Genomic DNA, 20442 nt, shown 5'->3' with positions numbered 1-20442 from the left:
CTTGCCGTCGAGTCGATTCCAACTCATAGCCACCCTATAGGTTACCAAAACCAAAAAACCAAACCCATTGCCGTCAAGTCCGTTACGATTCATAGCAACCCTATAGGACAGAATAGAACTGCCCCATAGGGTTTCCAAGGAGTACCTGGTGGATTCAAACTGCTGACCTTTTGATTAGCAGCTGAACTCAACCACTATGCCACCAGAGTTTCCCCCTATAGGTTAGGAAAGTGTAAATAAACTCTGCTTATTCGGCTGAGAGAAAAGAGATAATGCCTAAGCACTTGCTGGGGAACTTCTTAAGATAGTTAAAACAACATGTTTATCTATAGGTTCTAATAATTTATTTTAACAACTCAATGAAGCTTTTTCTAAGGCCAGTTGTGGGAATACTTTTAACAAGCACAACTGAGCTTTGTTTTTCAAACAGCAAACTTTAACAGAAGCCTAATGATTACTAGGAGTATAAAAGTAAAACCCGCAGTTTAATTTCTGAATAGAGTGCTTAATTTTAGTTCTGAAATCTCCCCAGTTAGACCTACCAGCACCTCAAAATTTAAAAGTTCCTCACATACTATGCAATCTAAGAAGCTATCAGAAATGAATAAAATGGAAGGCAACATAGTCCAATGGGAAATCCACAGACCTTGGAGCACAAAGCCCTGGGTTTTAATCTAAATTCAGCTATTTGCAAAGTGAGACTTTAGACAAGTAGTAACTTATCTTCTCTGGGCTCAGTTCCTTATCTGTGAAATAGGGGATGATGATAACAGAACTTCCCTCATAAAGCTGCCTTGTGGATGAAGTGAAATAACGGGTTTGAAGCACTTAGCAAGCCCTCAGTATATGTTAACCATTATTACTGTTCTTAAAGCTTTGCAGCAAAAAAATATCAAACCAGCCTATAAAATGGTCACCACCCGTCTGTCAGTTTGTCCTACTGTGGTGGCTTTCGTATTGCTATGATGCTGGAAGCTATGCCAGCAGTACTTCAAATACCAGCAGAGTTACCCATGGTGGGCAGGTTTCAGCTGAGCTTCCAAATTAAGACAAACAGAAGAAAGGCCTGTGATCTACTCCCAAAAATTAGCCAATGAAAACCCTATGGATCATAATAATATTGTCCAATATAGTGCTGGAAGATGAACTCCATAGGTTGAAAAACACTGAAAATACACGCAAAATACATTAGCTGCAGCAATGGACTCACACATACCAACAACCATGATGACAGTGCAGGACCAGATAACATTTCGTTCTGTTACACATGGGGTCATAATGAGTCAGAGCTGACTCAACAGCAGCTAAGAACAACAACTATAATGAGCTGTAGCATGTATAAGAGGAGTTCTGGTGGTGTAGCAGTTAAGCACTCGGCTGCTAACTGAAAACTTAGCAGTTCGAACCGACCCATTGGCTTAGCAGGAGAAAGACCTGGCAATCTGATTACTGCCTAAGAAACCCTATGGGGCAGTTCTACTCTGTCACATGGGGTCACTATGAGTTGGAATTGACTTGAAAGCATCTAACAACAACAACAGTGGCACATATAAAGACACAGAATAAAATAGTGATATTTTCCCATTTAATCTGCCATGTTTTAATCCCACTGAATCGTTAGCCCACATAAATCATTTAAGAAGCACTTCATTAGGAATGGGAAGGCCATTGAGACAAGCCAGGATGCTTTCGACCAAATTCTCCACCATTTGTCGTTTGGCCTGATGAGTTGCACTTCCAATATGAGGTGTCAGAGTAACATTCTTCAACTTCAACAAAGGATGATCTCTGAAATACAAATTAATTGAAGAAAACAGTTTAGACTTGTTTGGTCTTTTTACCTCATATTCTGGCTTCACTTTCCCCTGGGGACAGCCCTGTGCTGAGATAAGGAAGGCTATGAGAGGCCTTCAAGCATACTCAAACATCTACATGTGACTACCATTCATCTAATCCTAGTATTTAAAAAAAAAAACCAAATCTGTTGCAGTAGAGTCAATTCCGACTCATGGCAACCTTAAAGGACAGAGTAGAACTGCCCCGTAAGGTTTCCGAGGAGCACCTGGTGGATTCGAACTGCCAACCTTTTGGTTAACAGTAGTAGCTCTTAACCACTATGCCACAAGGGTTTCCAGTCCTTGTATGGGGAACCAACATTTTTGGGTACAACACATGGATCCTAACTTCACACGAGCCACAGTATACGATAGCAATATGTGTGGTGGATTAAAAACCACTGGCCCACAAGACAGAAAAGGGCTTTAGGAGAGATAGGTGGTGCTGGTCTAGGTATCATAGGACAAGCTGAATTAGCTTTTAATAAGGAGCAGCATTCAGAGGAAAAAAGACTTATTAACTGGAATAAACAGATTAGAGGAAGTTATCTTCCAGGAATAAGCCAAGAGAGTCAGCCTGGAGAGATAATGAGGCTTTAACTAAGTGGGTCAGGACAACTTAACAAATAATGCTGCATAATGCTAGGAGCCAGCATTGGGAAAGAGCTTGTACCCTGACCCAACAAGGCCTCTTGACTCTTTTAATACAGATGAAGGCTGAAGTAGTCATGGGGCAACGGCTCTCCATTCTAGCTGTTGAGGATCAAGGCGCACACCCATGGAAATCTTACGTACTTCCAAACCTATGGAAGTCCTCTGGGGCACTTGTAATTTACATTGATGCGCTATGACTGCCCTCACCCCCAAAATAGTCCAGAATAAGATATGTACAATTAGCAGGAGTAGGAACTATTCTGAATACTCTCATGTCCTCCCCATAGGAGGGAGATGGGCTTTGCTACGTAACAGCACATAATGTAAACCAGTCTCAGTACAAGCTTGTGAGCTGAGATAGGGTGACTGACTTTGTTTCCAGTTAACTTGGAAACCAGAACTACCCAAATCATAGCCAGTTGTAATACCTATCCATAATGCCAAACCAAACCCACTGTCGTCCAGTTGATTTTGACTCATAGAGACCCATAGGGTTTCCTAGACTGTAAATCTTCACGGAAGCAGACTGCCACATCTTCCTCCCGCGGAGCAGCTGGTGGATTTAGATTCAAACCACTGACCTTTTAGTTAGCGGCCAAGCGCTTTTAACTACTATGCCACCAGGGCTCCACAATAATATCTAGTATATGGGAAAGGGCAAATACCTCTGTAATTCTTACTAATTTGTTCTGTAATGAAACTGAATTGAGCCATGACCATACTATGATATGGTATAACACTGGCATTGTTGGTAAGATTTGACTACCTTATGTAAGCCAGTCATATGATAACACTGATACTGATGAGTCAAATGATAACATTAATACTGATGATTAAATGTATTGGGAGATGGTGTTAAGGCCTCCCAAGCATGTAATACCAATGGAAAATGACTGGCCTGAGGAAGAACTGGATTTAGCTAACGATCAGTTAATTTCTATGTTAAATAGTTCTGTACACATTTATCATAAGGTACAGATAGCAGTAGATCAAGGGAGAAATGAATAATCAAATAAGTACAAAAATATGGAAATGCCTTTAATGGCCTTATAGGACAAATTAGTTGTTCCTTTAAATTTTCCCTACCCCACACTGACTCCTCCAAATGTTAGGAATATTCATACTGATACTTTTGCTGTATCTGTTTTACAAATGCTATACTAAATGTACATACTCTGAACAAATATGATTGCTTTGCTACAAGAAAGCCTAGGCCAAGGGCCAGGCGGGTGGCCTGTACAGTAAGGGGTTAATGCAGTGGGTTTGGAGTGCTCAAACTGAACATTCGGAAGGAAAGACTGGTCCTTGACTGGCTCTTGGGAGATAATCTCTGAGCCCTTGGGGTATCCTGCCTGATAAGTGTCACTGCATGCTTAAGGCCTTGATCCATGCCAGACAGTTTATGTTAACAATGTGATTTATGGTGAGTGCCAATTTTTGTTTGCCTGGGGCTCTGTGCCATGCTGAATCAGTTTGACTCCTGGTGGAGGCTGAAGAGAGAGTAGCTAAGTCAGTCATATGGGTGCTCCATGCCTCCATGACTGAAAATGGCAGTGGCATGGCAGAGGCTTCTGACCTCCTCTAACTTCACAACGGGGAAGGAAAATTAAGATCAACAGCCCAAGGCTGACTGCTATGAGGCAGAGGTCAGACATGGCTCCACTCTCCAACCTTTTTACAATTCTGACAGCAACCATCCCTCCCATGACACTCTCTCCTTCTCTGCTGAGTTTGATAATTCGTTGCAATGGCCACACAGAACTCACAGACAATACTCATGATTATGGGGTTTATTAGAGAAGTTGTTGTTGTTAGGTGCCATCAAGTAGATTCCTACTCATAGCTACCCTATTTGCAACAGAACGAAACACTGACCAGTCCTGCGCCATCCTCATAATCCTTGCTGTGTTTGAGCCCATTGTTGCAGCCACTGTGTCAATCCATCTCTTCTAGGGTCTTCCTCTTTTTCGCTGACCCTCTACCTTACCAAGCATGATTTCTTTCTCCAGGGATGGTCCCTCACGATAACATGTCCAAAGTACGAGATGAAGTCTAGCCATCCTCGCTTGCAAGGAGTACTCTGGTTGTACTTCTTCCAAGACAAACTTGTTCGTTCTTCTGGCTGGTTATGGTATATTCAATATTCTTCGCCAACACCATAATTCAAAGGCATCAATTCTTCTTCGGTCTTCCTTATTCACTGTCCAGCTTTCCCATGCATATATGGCGATTGAAAACATAGTTTGGGTCAGGCGCACCTCAGTCCTTAAAGTGACATCTTTGCTTTTCAACACTTTAAAGAGGTCTTTCGCAGCAGATTTGCCCAATGCAATACATTGTTTGATTTCTTTCTTTCTTTTTGTTGTGCTTTAGGTGAAAGTTTACAGAGCAAATTAGTTTCTCATTAAACAATTAATATACAAGTTTTCTGGCATTGGCTGCCAACCCCGCGATGTGTCAACATTTCCCCCTTCTCCACCTCAGGTTCCCTATTTCCATTTGGTCTGTTTTCCTGTCCCTTCCTGCCTTCTTATCTTTGCTTCTGGGCTGGTGTGTCCATTTAGTCTCGTATACATGATTGAAGTATGAAGCACATTCCTCACATGTGTTATTTTTTGTCCTGTAGACCTGTCTAATGGTTGGCTGAAGAGTGAACCTCGGGAGTGACTTCAGTACTGAGTTAAAAGGGTGTCAGGGGGTTGTTTGACTTCGTGACTGCTACTTCCATGGGCATTGATTGTGGATCCACGGAAAATTAAATTCTTTACAACTTCAATATTTTCTCCGTTTATCATGATTTTGCTTATTGGTCTAGTTGTGAGGATTTTTGTTTTATGTTGAGGTGTAATCCATAGTGTAGGCTGTAGTCTTTGATCTTCATCAATAAATGCTTCAAGTCCTCTTCACTTTCAGCAAGCAAGGTTGTGTTATCTGCATATAGCAGGTTGTTAATGAGTCTTCCACCAATCCTGATGCCACATTCTTCTTCATGTAGTCCAGCTTCTCAGAGTATTTGCTCAGCATACAGATTGAATAAATATGGTGAAAGGATGCAGCCCTAATGCACACCTTTCCTGATTTTAAACCATACAACATCCCCTTGTTCTGTTTGAACGACTGCCTCTTGGTCTATGTACAGGTTCCTCATGAGCACAATTAGGTGTTCTGGAATTCCCATTCTTCACAGTGTTACCCACAATGTTATGATATGCAGTTGAATGCCTTTGCAAAGTCAATAAAACACAGGTAAACATCTTTCTGGTATTCTCTGCTTTCAACCAAGATCTATCTGACATCAACAATGATACATCCTCTTCTGAATCCGGCTTGAATTTCTGGCAGTTCCCTGTTGATGTACTGCTGCAACCATTTTTGAATTATCTTCAGCAAAATTTTACCTGCATGTGATGTTAATGATATTGTTCGATAATTTCTGCATTCTGTTGGATTAGCTTTCTTTGGCACAGGCACAAATATGAACCTCTTCCAGACAGTTGGCCAGGTAGCTGTCTTCCAAATCTTGGCATAGACGAGTGAGCACTTCCAGCATTGCATCCATTTCTTGAAACATCTCAATTAGTATTCTGTCAATTCCTAGAGTCTTGTTTTTTGCCAATTCCTTCAATGCAGCTTGGACTCCATCCTTCAATACCATCAGTTCTAGATCATATGCTACCTCCTGAAATGGTTGAACATCAACCAATTGTTTTTGGTGCAGTGGCTCTGTGTATTCCTTCCATCTGCTTTTGCTGATTCCTGTGTTGTTCAATATTTTCCCCATAGAATCCTTCAGTATTGCAAATTAAGGCTTGAATTTTTTCTTCAGTTCTATTAGCTTGAGAAATGCCGAATGTGTTCTTTCCTTTTGGTTTTCTAACTCCTGGTCTTTGCACGTGTCATTATAATACTTTACTTTGTCTTCTCGATCCATCCTTTGAAATCTTCTGTTCAGCTCTTTTACTCCATTATTCCTTCCATTCACTTTAGCTACTGTATGTTCAAGAGCAAGTTTTAGAGGGAGTAACAGGTTACAATTCAGGTTTAGGAATGCTTAGGAGACAGTTCTTTGATCAGGATAGCCTCTTCTCAGCCATGCCCACATGCACACCTCTCTCTGACCCCTCAACCTCTGCCCTGCTTGGGCAAGTGTTACAAAGCTGTTTTAGCTCTGCCTATAAGTGCCCCAAGGCATCCCACCCCATCAGTAAGCCTTGGCCCAGAAGGTGCTCAGCTTTAGCTCCGTGGGTTGGCAAACCTAGCTCTACCAAGTGCCCAGGGGCACCCTTCTCCACTAGCAATGCTCCTGCCCAAAGGCACTCAGTTTTTTTACTCATGGGCCAGAAAGCCCATTGCACTGTCTTCTGCTGGTCTGCAGGTTCTGCTGCTGCTGTTTCTCTGCAGCTGCTTCTCACCGTCTCTGGTGTTATAGCTCTGTCTGTCTCCTGTCTCAGCATAGGGATCCTGGGTCCAAAGGATGGACACGCTCCACTCCTGGCTCTTCTTTCCTGACGGTGGTGAGATCCTCCCTTCCCACCTCTGTGATGACTCATTTTAAGCCTAGCCAGATGGCAAACCTGACCAGTTCCCTTGTTAGACTTCCATATACCTTATTTGCATGGTCCCACTCCCACAAGGGTACCATGCACCTTATTTACATTATTAGCAAGCTATCCAATCCCTTTAGGGGGCCACAAGAACCTCATTTGCATAGTTCCACCCAGTCATTTGATGGGAGTTACAAAGATTATGCCTAGAAGGGCCATATTAAGTAATTCACTGCACTGCAGTGATTGACTGACCTCCAGTAAAAACCCTGGTAACCAAGGCTTAGGGGAGCTCTCCTGTCTGGCAAAAAAACTTTGTACATGTTGTCACACATTGTTGTTAGGAGAAATAAGCTTCATCCTCACAACTCCATTAGGAGAGAACAACTGGAAGCTTGTACTTGGTTTCTCCTGAGCTCCACCTTATGCACTTTTTGCCATTTCTTATTTTAATCTGCATTCTTTCACTGTAATGAACTGTAACTGTGAGTATAACTGCTTTTCTGAGTTCTGTGAGTCCTTCTAAAGAATCATTGAACCTGAGAGTAATCTTGGGGACTTCCAACACCATTAGTAAATGAATTTTTTCCTTTTACTATAATCTTATAGTAAATCTTTTTGTAAAACAAACAATACTTATGTAGTATGACTAAATAACTCCTGTGGTGAAATGAGTTCCTTTATGTGGTCTTTTGCCTTGGTTCTTCAAAGACAACTTGAGAAATTCTTCCCCTAAGCTCTAAGGAGTTACCTTTGCCCTAATTTTCTACCCTAGAGGGTTACTTTTGTCCAGGTTGATTGTCATTTCCTGGATAAACTGTAAACAACTTGTGGTTTGATACTTTTTGTCTTGTCCTGTGATTGACATACACCTTGCAAGGACTGGTCAATATACTACGCAAATAAAGTATCTGTGGCGTACTATGCAAAAGAAGTGTCTGTGGTCTACCAAGGGGGCATTGATTAGTTCATGGCCCTGGTGGGAGGGCCATGCCTTGACACTGATGAGCAGTTTGTGTATCTATGTAGCCAGCTCCACAGAAGATTTTGAAATAGAAAGCAGACAGAAGCAGAAGGAAGAGAGAAGAGAGAAGAAGCAGAGGGAGATGAGGCAAAGAATCTCCTAAACGAGCTGTAACACGGGTCAAGGGCTGTAATATTGAAGACGACAACAGGCCTGGAAGGGGCCCTGCAGCAGAGTCGGTGGTGATGACAGGAAAGCTGAAGGCAGAAAGGCCCATCTGGAAGGGACCAAGAGGAGGCCTGTCCTCAGACGGCCTAGAGGAGCTTGACCTTAGGCCGAGAAGAACCTGTCCTCAGGGGGCTGAGAGGAGGCTTGCATGGCCAAGAGGCAGATAGAAGGGCCTGCTTGCCTGCATGGCCAAGAGGAGCTGAGAGGGCTGTCCTGCACTGAAGAAGGGGTGGATGTACTCTCCTCTTCGGGGAAGCCTTTCAGACTTTGCCTATACACTCCCTGATCCTGATTCTGAGTTGTAGCTTATTGATCTTGATCCTGAGTTGTACCTTGTTGTTTCCTTAATAAATCACTTACTTTAAGTATGGTCTGTAAGTTCTGTGTAGACATTGCAACAGATTATCAAACCCAGAAGAGAAGTAGAGAGTGCCGTGAGAGGGACAGTGGTGTCAGAATTGGTAAAAAGGTTGGAGAGCAGAGGTATGTCTAACCTCCACCTCATAGGAATCAGCTTTGGGCTGATGGTGATTCTCATTATTTCCCCTGAAGCTAGACAGGTTCTGATGCTACAACTACCTGAATTTTACAACCTCAAATTTCCGACTTTTTAAATTATTTTTTTCACAGTAGAACACACTGTGGTAAGCAGCAATAGAATTTCCCTCCAAAAAAATAAAGATGAAAACTCAAAAATATCTGATAGGGATAAGATAGAGATTAGAAGTGAATATGGTTATTTAAAGATTAAATTATTCATAAAATAATTGTTAAATCTCTCGGCCACAAGAATTATTTCACATGGGACACTGAGTGTGCATCACTTATTAAGTTAAACTAAACATTAGGATATAGTCCTGATATATGTCCTGTGACTTGATAGTGAATCTAATAAAAAGCTCATTTCAGCAGAATAGGCAACAGGGATGACCACATGACTTCTAGGTTTTAGAGTAAATTGACAGCTAACTGCTTAAAATGCTCATGCTTTCTAATTTATATTGAAATTAATTTTTGTTCTAGATCAGTGGTTGTCAAACTTTTGGTCACAGAACCTCTTTACACTCTTAAAAATTGAGAGCCCCAGAGAATCTTTTGTTTATGTGGGTTATATCTATTGACATTTACTATATTGGATATTAAAATTGAAACAAAATTAAATATTATAACATAGAAGCACACATTACATTAGCCATCAGAGTGACGACATCATCACGTCATTAGCCTCTGGAAAATTCCACTGACCACTCATGAGAAAACACGAGTGGAAAGGTGAATAACATCTCAGAGTATTATAAAAATAGCCTTGGAAAAAAATAGATTTGACTTCACAGAACCCCAGAACCTCTGTTCCAGATAAATTATTATTTTGTTCAGAAGTGTCTGTAAGTTCTGTGGTCAATCTTGATAAACTTGGACATTAAATTTGGTTTTAATGTAAAACATTCAGCTGACAGTAATTTGTTTACTGGATAACAATTAAAGTTAAAGTTAGGAGCTCTTTTAATGAATGACAGAAGTGTAAGCCTTCAGTCTCAACAGGCTGGATCATTGGGCCAAAACACACAAATAAATTAAAAACAAATAAATGTAAAATTCCACATATATATTTAAAAAATCAGTTGAGGAGATAACAACTTCAGTTTTCACTATCTAAAAACTTGATGAGTAAAGGTATGACATGACTGCTAGAAAACACATACGAATAACGAATAAAGGTATGATGTGACTGCTTGAAAACACATACTAATAACGTAAACTTTGTTTTATTGTCCTGCAATGGTCAGGCCACAACACAAATATTGTGTTCATAACTCCAGAGCACATTTTCAAAGGACCTTAACAACTAAAAACTCTAGGAGGAAGACAGTAATAATGGTAATTTATCTGGAACTCCATCCTTAGGCTACAACTGAAGGGCATGAGAATATTTAGCCTCACAAAACAAAGATGAAGCATACTAGGTATCTTACAAATACATGAAGATCTAGAAGAGAGAATGATCAAACTTATCCTCGGATGCTCCAGAGGCAACCCAGGATCAACAGGTGAAGAGGAGGGCTATTTTGGCTCAATCTAAGGAGGAATTGTCTATGGAGAGCATCTAGAAGGGGGTGAAGCAGAGGCCAGGTGTGGTCTGTAGGAGGTGCCCCTCTTACCCTGAGGGGGATGTGCCACCAGAGGACTCTTCAGGCCCTTCTAACTCCAAGATTCTCTAGTTCTATGACTCAGTAAGGCTACAAAAGCCAAAAGAAGCCATTATCTGAGGACTTTGCCTCTACTTTTTTCAAGAAGGATTTATAGATTTTGTTTTGTTTAGTCACCTTGGCAAGGGTTCAGGGTACGTCACATCCAACGCTGCGGCGTTAATTATCCCGGTCTGAAGAGCTTCCACCAGAGCATCATGGTCAACTAATAGGCCTGAATCAACAAAACAATATTCCTCTGTAGTCACCATGTTCAGACAATATACAGAAGAGAAGTATCAGTCACATCAGCTACTCATTCAAATACATCTTAATTTTTTCCAATAACATGTTTAAGGTATGTCAAAGGTTTAAGAAAGAGCATGTGAACATCATACTACCTGAATTGTTGCTATAAACTGCCTGAATTATTAGTATAAACCAGTAGTGAGAGCCCACCAGGTACCAGGTAGGGTGCCCTTCACATACATTATGCTTCACCACTGAATCCTCAAATAAACTAGCAAGGTCAACATTATTTTACAGATGAGGCTTGTAGGTTCTGCTGCACTGACCCTCGTACATGCTTCACTTGCCAGTGTCAAAAGAACCTTGTCTCCCTTCTTAGTGAATGCCATATGCAACTCACCATTATGTTTGATTCTAGCACAGGCCTGACTACTTCCTGTATTTAAACATATAAAGCACTAGGTAAATGTCAAACCATCAAAGTAACACCCATCAGTTTTGGAAAGTGATGGCTCAGAAAATTCATCCCCATACATTTTGTCTAATTACTCCCAGAGGATCAAACTGACGTCCCCACACCAAATAAATACCCAAGCTTGGGTTTGAAAATCTGTATGTTGTCGCATTCTCGTATTTTTGGCACTAATTTGAGGTTCAAAACAACATGAAGACAAAAATCAGGAGCATTTCTAAATAGAAAGTAAAGTTCTTTTTAGTTCACAGTCTAGGTGGATCTGTTGAATCAGGATGCCATTCAAAAAAGGGTGACGGGAAGTGCTAAAAGTATAGCTGTGTGATTTTCTGACCAAAGAGAGCAGTACTCCATTTTGCCTAAAGACAAACAAGTGGGGTGTTTCTACCTCTGCCAACGTTGATGAGAATCCCTTTAGGTTTCATCAGTCTCAGCTCCCTCTTCCCAATCATGTTCTGGGTCTGGGGGGTCAGGCTGGCTGCCAACATCACGAAGTCTGATTGCTGCAGCAGGTCATCCAGGCGCTCACAGTAAGTGGCTCCAACCGCCTCCTCCTCTGCCAATTTCCTATAAAGGTAGTAAGGAGACAGATCACCTTCTCTAGTCAGATATTTGTCCTATTGCCCCAGAGGAGGGCAAGCCCATCCAGGAAGGAGTCTCTGAGAGTGAGCCTTGCCAGCTGGATGGAACTAGAGCCTCCCTTCAGTGCTGCCATATGGCCCCTAAGTGCCTAGACTCTGCCGAGAGTCAGGTATCAGGGCCCTCCAGCCACTCGGAATCTCCAACTGACCCTTGGGCACCTTTGGGTTCTCCAAGGGTTTGCCCCCAGAACCTGTAGGCAGCGGCTGTTCCACACCAGACCAGAGCTCCTTGGTGCAGGGGCAGCATCTCACCCCCCTGGGCTCCCAGAGCCAAGTGCAGTCCAGCATTATATATACTTTCAGTAGTGTCCAAGGCTGGGCAAACACATCCAAGATTCCCGCAAAACCAAACAGGGAAGAGCCTGGGAATGCTGTTTGTTGAGCAGGAAGCAAAGGGTCTGATGCACTCGAGATTTTGGCTGTTTTCTTTTTGTTTTGGTTTGGTTTTTAGCACAATTTTAACTCCTGCTCTGGCCATCCCAGACAGCCGATTACTCACAGAAATTCTATGGCCCAGGCATTCACAGCATTCCTGGGTAACCACCACTGACTTACAAACATGGAATAACAAAACTGTACACATTCTCTTCTAACACGTGTGTCTGCAGCCAGGAATGGCACAGAGGAAAACGAATGCCAGGCAGGCCGTGGTCCCTCCCGAGTGCCCCACACAGCACACGTGTTCCAGGGAAGAGCCCTGGGCACCTCAGCATTTGCCCCCTCATAGCACACAATATATATATGTTTAAAATTTAAAAACTATATTTCAATATAATTGTAATATATGAAATATATTACATGATGTATTTTATTTTGTGCATTTAAAAATATTATTCCGAAAAGGGGTCTGTCTTAGTTATCTAGTGCTGCTATGACAGAAATACCACAAGTGGGTGGCTCTAAGAAACAGAAATTTATGTTCTTACAGTTTAGGAGGCTAGAAGTCTAAATTCAGGACACTGGCTTTAGGAGAAGGCTCTCTCTCTGTCCACTCTGAGGGAAGGTCCTTGTGTCTGAAAACCTTCTATTCCTTGGTTCCTTGGTGATCATCATTTGGTATGGCATCTATCTTCCTCCATTTCCGCTTGCTTCTTCTGTGCCTGATCTGCTCTTTTTATATCTCAAAAAGTGACTGGCTTAAGACATACCCTACCCTACACTACTACTGCCTCATTAACATAAAAAAGAAAACCCTTTCCCAAATTATAAACACAGGTGTAGGGGTTAGGATTTATAGCACATATTTCAGGGGGACACAATTCAACCCATAAAAGGTCCATAGACATCATAAGACGAACGAACGGCCCATTACCCAGAAAAGATGAAAAATCCCTGGGAGACAGAGATAGAGACAGAGGCTGGATTATATAAGGCCTTGCATATGTTGGTAAGGAATTGCATTTTGTTCTATATGCACTGGGAAGCCACCAAAGGGTTTTAAGCAATGGCTGCTTTATAGAGGATGGATTACATCCTAGGCTGGGTTCTCTAGAGGAGCAAAACCACTGAAACGTATATATATATAGAGAGAGAGACAGAGAGAGAGAGAGACAGAGAGAGAGGAGAGGGAAGGAGGGCGGCAGAGGGGAGAAAGAGATTTATTAGAGATTTGTTTCAAGGAAATGGTTCATGCAATTGGGGAAGTTGACAAGTCCCAAATCCGTAAGCCAGGCATCAGGTGGAGGCTGACGAGCCCAAAATCAGCAGGTCAGATGGCAGGCTGCTGGCTCATGTTCCAAGAACCAGAGGTCAGAGGATGATGAGTTAGATGCAAGATTGAGAAAGAGAGAGCTTTGCCAGAACATCCATATACATTGGATGCAGACCACATCCCCAAGGAAACTCCCCTTTCAGCTGATTGGCTGTTCACATCAGATCACAAAATGGATGATGATTACATAATATCTGCCAAACCACTGACAATCACGGTGTAGCCAAGTTGACATATAACCTTAACCATCACGGATTGGATAATTCGACAGTGGGTGTAAGGACAGCCCTTAGGAGGATGTTGCTGTAGAACAGGTGAAAAACGATGGACTAAGGAAGAATCCATGAAGTTTGAGGGAAACAGGCAGGTTCGAGGTATATTTTGGGGAAAGAATCAATAGGACTTGGTGTTGGACAAAGGAATTGGATCATGAAAGGAAGGAGAAATCAAGAATGACCCCTAGGATTTTAGACTGAATAACTGAGTGTGTGGTAGTGCCACTTACCAAGAAGATGAAGACTTAATTGAGAAGCACTAACACAAGGATGGAGGTCAAGAGTTCAGTTTTGAACACGGAAATTTAAGGTGTCTGTAAGACATTGAAGTTTCAAAACAGCAACTGGATACCTGTGTGGAAAGCCCAGAGAAAAGGTCTGGGGTACAAGTGGAAGGCCAGCTGGAGATATAAATTTCAGAGCTATCACAAAACAATGTACTTATCTTTTGGTAGTGAGAGAATCTCCCCTAAAACTGCAACTCACATTGAGTGAGGATGCTTTTGCTGTCACTTAGCTTGAGCAAATAGGGCACAAATAAGGACACTTCGGTGGGCTCCCAGATGGGCAGTTCTTGCTGCCTGGTTTGGGAAATTGTATAAGTTTCAAAAGCTTTGAAAAAAAGGCATGAGTATATATACCTCAGTATTAAAGGAACCAATCAAATTGTTCAGTGGGGGTGGAGGACAGTATCTCCTATAGTCAAAAAATCATATTAGAAATAAAGCACACTGTATAGGTGAGTTAAAATTCTCTTTCCTTCCTGGTGAAATTTTTTTCAATAAAAGGAGTTATAGCCACTTTTCTAGCTAATCATCAAAATATCACAGTCCCTTTCTTGATCACTGTTATGGATTGAATTGTGTCCTCCCAAAATGTGTGCCAACTTGGCTAGGCCATGATTCCCAATATTGGGTGGTTGTCCAAGATTTTGTGATCTGATGTGATTATCCTGTGTGTGGTAAATTCTAAGCTCTATGATGTGATGTTAATGAGGCAGGATTAGAGGCAGTTATGTTAATGAGGCAGGACTCAATCTACAGAATTACTTTGTATCTTGAGTCAATCTCTTTTGAGATATAAGAGAATCGAGCAGAGAGGAAAGGGACCTCATGCCACCAAGAAAGAAGCACCAGGAGCAGAGCGTGTCCTTTGGACCCAGAGCTCTCATGCTGAGAAGCTCCCAGACCAGAGGACGATTGATGACATGAACTTCCCTCAGAACCGAGAAAGAGAGAAAGCCTTCCCCTAGAGCTGGCGCCCTAAATTCAGACTTCTAGCCTCCTAAACTGTGAGAGAATTGTTTGTTAAACTCAGCCACTTGTTGTATTTCTGTTATGGCAACACTAGATAACTAAGACAATCACCAGTCCTACTTCTTGGAAAGATGAGGAGAGGTTTATGAAAAATGGAAGAACAATATATCCAAGCAATATTTAAGGTAGTAATGGTACAAGTTCTGCTTAGTTAATACAAAAGTCCATTTTCTGAATTTTACCTGCGGGTCCTATTATGATATAGAATCTTCATTTCGAAGGCTTTGGCCCTCTGAGCGATCTTATATCCAATTGCGCCCATGCCAATGATTCCCAGGGTGGCACCTGTGACATCTTGACCCACCCAATTTATATTAAAGTTCTTTGTATCTGGTGAAATAGCCAGCTGATGACCTGGAATGTATAAGGTACAGACTGAGCAATGGAAATGGTGTCAACACCTCCCACAATCTTCACTTGGATCAGTGAGAGAATGCCCGCTTGAACTACAGGCCCTCACGCATTTCTACATGACAGTAAACACATGTTTCTGCAAGACATGAATAATGGGAATAAATGGTAGTTTCCTTACAATGAGATCAGAGATTCATGGATGAATGTTTTAAAATAGCAACTTCTTTCATGTTAAGGAAGGCTTTCTGGTTGAAATGAGTTGTTGTTGTTTTGTGTGTGTGTGTGTTAACCAGTAGGCAGAAATAGAAAAGACCTGGTTCCTGCTTCATCTCTCAAACCCTTTTACATCAAGTCTCCATTTGGGAAGGACGGAAGAAGTTTTGAATTGCTATGTTATCTTTCTCAGGGCCACTCCCAGAGATGTCTCAATGTATGAATAGGTGGGATTCAACCTACGCATTTGCAGGTCATGACCCCAGGGTAGCAAGCCTGACCTGCTGATGAATGACCTCCAAGGGTATTTCCATACTGGTTCTGAAATTCCTTCACACACACATACACATATACATTTTTCTATCTGGTATGTAAGTGAGTGAAATTTGGGAGTGGGGTGGGAAATAACTGCTAGCAAACAGGGACTGCTGGAATGTATTTGCTTGGGGTTGTCAGTCTCGGGCGCCAGTGCAGGCTGCAAACTACCAAGAGAGGCTTAAACTCCCAAGTAAAACAAAGTCATAGACATGGTACGGAGAAATCAGGACAACTAGAAAAATGTGTATTTTGAAGATACCTACTTACATATTTTTAAATTATCTTAATTTGTATGTAGTAAATATACATCAGTAAAATTCTTTGGAAAACCAACAGTTTAAATGGGCATCTTACCTTTCACCAGTTTCCGGGCAGAAGCCAGCAATAAGGCCATTCCCATGTCTGCTGTGGGTTTTGAGACTGCCTGCGGTGTGTTGGCCACCTTCACACCAAAGCCAGCAATGAGCTTCAGGTCTAGGTGGTCTAAACCTACTCCTACACTGGCTATGATCTTCAAGCAGGGCAGGCTCTGTAGGAGCTCTTTGTCAATAACTGGCCAGCCTCCCCATACGTAGACAGCTTGGATGTTTTGACTGAATTGTGTTTTATTTTCCAAAAATTCCTGCATGGTAATGAGATTAAAGTGTTTCTGCAGTTTTCTGATATGGTCCTCACATATACTATGGGGCCCTTCAAATCCAGATACCAAAACCCCAGGTAGTTCTTGATCTCCCATGACCTGCAAAAAGAGAGAACATGATTTCTGCAAAGAAAAGTCTTTAAGAGAACAGCCCACCTGCTCTTCTGCTACTCCTCAGATTTCCTAAATTATAAGAATGCAATTAATTTTATTTCCTGGATAAATTCCTGTAAAACCTGAAAGGCAATAGACCCAGAAATCTGACTGTACCAAGTCTTTTTCCATCTTGCTCACTTACCTCTGTCTTTATTTCTACCCTTTCACTGCCTGTGGATGGCCCCAGTGACTCTGACTCTGGTATTCATGCCTTTGTGAAATCTCCTCCCCTGGAGTGTGAGATGAATTGTTTGACTTGCTTCTAACGAATAGAATATTGCGGAAGAACTGGGAAATCTTTCTGAGATTCAGTCATTAAAAGATTGGCTTCTGTCGTGGGTGCTCCCTCTCGGATCACCTGCTCTGGGGGCAGCCAGCTGCCATGCCATGAGGCAGCTCTGTGCAAAAGCCCATGCATGAGACAGGAAGTAGATCCGCCCCCACTGGAGCCTTGAGGCGACTACGGCCCTTGCTGAAGCCCTGACTGCAGCGTTTTGAGAGACCCAGAGGCTGAGGAAAGCAGCTAAGCCACTTCCAGATTCCTGGCCCACAGAGACTGAGATAATAAAGGTCTGTTATTTCCAGCCACTAAGTATTAAGGTAATTTGTTACCTTGGCAGAAATAGACAGTGCATACGCTATTTGCTGACCATACTGTGGAACTAAAAAATATTTGTTGTTGTTTGTCAAATGAATTAAAGAAAGCTTTATGTTCCTTGCTCCTAATAAAAAATGAGATATTTTTAACATTGTGTATCTTTCCTCTAAAAGGAAAACCTGTTGCTTTCCGGGTGTTGAGGCTAGTGAATGCATGTTATTTTTGGGAATAGCAGAGCTAAAAAAATTTTTTTTAATTGTTCAAAGGTCAGAGCATAATTGCGTAAAAAAAAACAACAACTTGTATTTACTGTTTGGAGATTAAGTAAAAGATTGTGTTATTTGAGGTGCAAATGTTTATTTTCACAGAGAGGAGGCTTGATTCTGACCTCTTTTAACCACTAATGTTGGTTAAAAGCAATCATCATCATCATAATACAATATTATTGTTAGTGTTGTATACGGAGAGGAGCCAAGATTCTGCCATGATTCATGGCTGCTCCAAAGCTAAAAGGGAGTAAGATTCCGAGTTAAGGGAAAGGGGAGTATCAGCAATCAAGAGCACAGGTAGATTCAAGGAGGTTACTCCTTTCTCAGTCTCTTTCTCTTGCTTTCTAATTCCTTTCAACAAGAACCCGCGCTGTGATCCACCTCCAGTCACAGGCCACGAGCATGAGACAGAAAGTCAGTTCCACTATAAACATCATCGTCGTTGAGAATAATTACTCAACACTGTGTACCGTGAGATCCTGTAATCAGAGGGGGGCATGCGGATTTTGGCATTACTGTATCTGCCGCTTCTGAACAGTCTGACTCTAGACGAGTTACATAATCTTTCTGGGTTGTCTCCTCAGTAACACTGGAGTAGTAATAACAAAAAACCCACTGCCACAGAGTCGTGCCTGGCATGGAACTGGCACATTAGCATTGCACTTTCTTCTCTTCCTCTAACTCCTGCATAAACCGAGCTAAACAGGTATAAACATGGTCTCTGTAGGTATCATGTGCCAGACAATAGGAACGTGAATCGACAGGTACATAACATGCAGGCAAAGAAGGAACACGGTACCAAGTGGGTGTATTATTAAGCATCTGAATTTCATACAATTCAGGATAAACCATGTGTAAAATTTGGAAAAATCAAGATTTTATAGCTGTTTTCGGCTAACAGAATAATAGTTCAGACATTCACATCTTCTCGTTGCTATGTGCATTCTCCTCATGCTGTTCAACTTGAGCTGATGTCGATTCAAAATGAGTTATTTTCTCCTCCTTACAAAATTATTGCTTAAAGTAAGGAAAAAAAAAAGAGAGAGAATATTACCTTTGCTGAAATTGCCGTTAACAGACTTCGGGCTGTAAATTTGGGGGTTTTTTTGTTGTAAAATTGAGATCCAGAAAGAAAAATAAAGCAGAATAAACTTCCAACTGCTTCTTTCAAATGGAAAGTAAGACTGACTCTTACCCAATATTCTGGGCAGGGATTTTCTAGTTACGGTGCCTAGGGGAGGGGCGAGGCCCCAGAGGGGAGGAGCCTGATCGAATTACTCTTAAACTACAAGGTGCTTCACTGAGACTATAGTGCAAGACTCTGGAAGCCAGAGAAGCGTCTTCCTATTAGGAATCATTTAAACCACCTGTTTAACTGATTAAATCTGTTTAAGTGATTAAAGTGATTAAGGGAGATGGAGCATCTGAAACATAAGGACAGAGAGAACTAATTTAATTCAAAGGAGAGGAGCAAGGGGACAGGTGAGGGGGAGGGGGGAAATAAAGAATATATTTTAATTTAAAAAATTAAAAGCAATAAATATAAGAACCAAATGCAACCAAAAAAAATATTTTTTAGGTTTTGGAACAGAAAGAAATAGGGACAAGAAGGGTGGGAAAGAGGAAAGCGAGGCTTGGAACCAGTCCGATCAGACTGCTGAGAATTTACATTTCCACCCCAGATATGCTGAATCAGAATCTACAGTTTAACAAGATCCCCACGTGATTTTTATGCATACATTCTTATGTATACAGCTGATTCTTATGTATACAAGGTGTCTCCAAGGCAGTGCTACTGTGTCCTATACAGTTGCTATGAGTTGGAATCAGCTCCAGGGCAATGGGTTTGGATGGTTAGATTTTAAAAAGATAGACAATAACAAGTGTTGGTGAGAATACAGAGAAATTAGAAACCTTATATCCCATGGAAACCCTGGTGGTGTAGTGGTTAAGAGCTACTAACTGCTCTCCAGGAGGTTGGCAGTTTGAATCCACCAGGTGCTGCTTGGAAACCGTATGGGGTAGTTCTACCCTGTCCTATAGGGCTGCTATGAGTTGGAATCAACTCGACGGCAACGGGTTTAGTGTTCTGTTTTTTTTTTTTTAAACATCCCATACCCACTGCCATCAAGTCGATTTCAATATATATTGCTGGCAGAATTGTAAAATGGTACAGCCAGTGTGGAAGACAGTTCGTTAGTTCCTCAGAAAGTAAAACATATAGAGTTACCATAAACCAAACCAAACCCATTGCCGTCAAGTTGATTCAGACCCATAGAGACCTTATAGGACAGAGTAGAACTGCTCCATAGGTTTTCCAAAGAGCAGCTAGTGGATTCAAACTGCTGACCTTTCGATTAGCAGCAGAGCTCTTAACCACTGTGCCACCAGGGCTCCTAGAGTTACCATATGACCCAGCAATTTCACTCCTAGGTATATCTACCAAAGAAAATTGAAAGTATGCGTGCATACAAAAACTTGTACACAGATGTTCATAGTAGAAGTATTCATTGTAGCCAAAAAGTAGAAACAACCTAAGTGTTCATCAGCTGGTGAATGGATAAATAAAATGTGGTATATCCATAAAATGGAATATTACATGACCATAAAAAGGAATGAAATACTGATACATGCTATGTCATGGATGAAGCTTGAAAACATTACTGTAAGTGAAAGAACTCAGTCACAAAAGACCACATATATTGAATGATTCCATGTACATGAAATATCCAGAACGGGCAAATCTATAAAGACAAAAATTTGTGGTAGCCTAGGGCTTGGTGGGTTAGGGAGAAATGGAGAGAGACTGTTAATGGATA

At 41.6% G+C, this 20442-nt stretch overlaps 1 protein-coding gene across 2 annotated transcripts; it reads right to left on the bottom strand.

Annotated features, from left to right (window-relative positions):
• Positions 1-1584: 1584 nt before the first annotated feature.
• Positions 1585-18922, bottom strand: LOC101354121 (glyoxylate/hydroxypyruvate reductase B-like). 2 transcript variants are annotated; one of them, XM_023741195.1, is made up of 6 exons: positions 18678-18922; positions 16315-16699; positions 15258-15429; positions 11521-11699; positions 10550-10646; positions 1585-1788 (listed from the first exon to the last, which is right to left on the bottom strand). In XM_023741195.1, the coding sequence occupies exons 2-6, from the start codon at positions 16694-16696 to the stop codon at positions 1632-1634; spliced, it is 987 nt and encodes a 328-aa protein (XP_023596963.1). In that variant the 5' UTR covers positions 16697-16699; positions 18678-18922; the 3' UTR covers positions 1585-1631. The 2 variants fall into 2 exon arrangements, with proteins under 2 accessions (XP_023596963.1, XP_004386967.1); XM_004386910.2 differs by lacking the exon at positions 18678-18922 and having other exon boundaries at positions 16315-16894.
• Positions 18923-20442: the final 1520 nt, after the last annotated feature.

This window comes from Trichechus manatus, unplaced genomic scaffold, assembly GCF_000243295.1.
Source record: "Trichechus manatus latirostris isolate Lorelei unplaced genomic scaffold, TriManLat1.0 scaffold00176, whole genome shotgun sequence".
Taxonomy (NCBI): Eukaryota; Metazoa; Chordata; class Mammalia; order Sirenia; family Trichechidae; genus Trichechus; species Trichechus manatus.
Note: the sequence above shows the minus strand (reverse complement) of the source record. Positions and strands in the feature narration are given on the sequence as shown.

Excerpts from the sequence above, each read along its gene's own strand:
- LOC101354121 (XM_023741195.1), bottom strand. The coding sequence starts at position 16,696 with ATGGGAGATCAAGAACTACCTGGGGTTTTGGTATCTGGATTTGAAGGG. Across the intron at positions 15,430-16,314 it reads TGCCCGGAAACTGGTGAAAG|GTCATCAGCTGGCTATTTCA; the intron begins GTAAGATGCCCA and ends TATACATTCCAG. Across the intron at positions 10,647-11,520 it reads TCTCATCAACGTTGGCAGAG|GCCTATTAGTTGACCATGAT; the intron begins GTAGAAACACCC and ends TTGTTGATTCAG.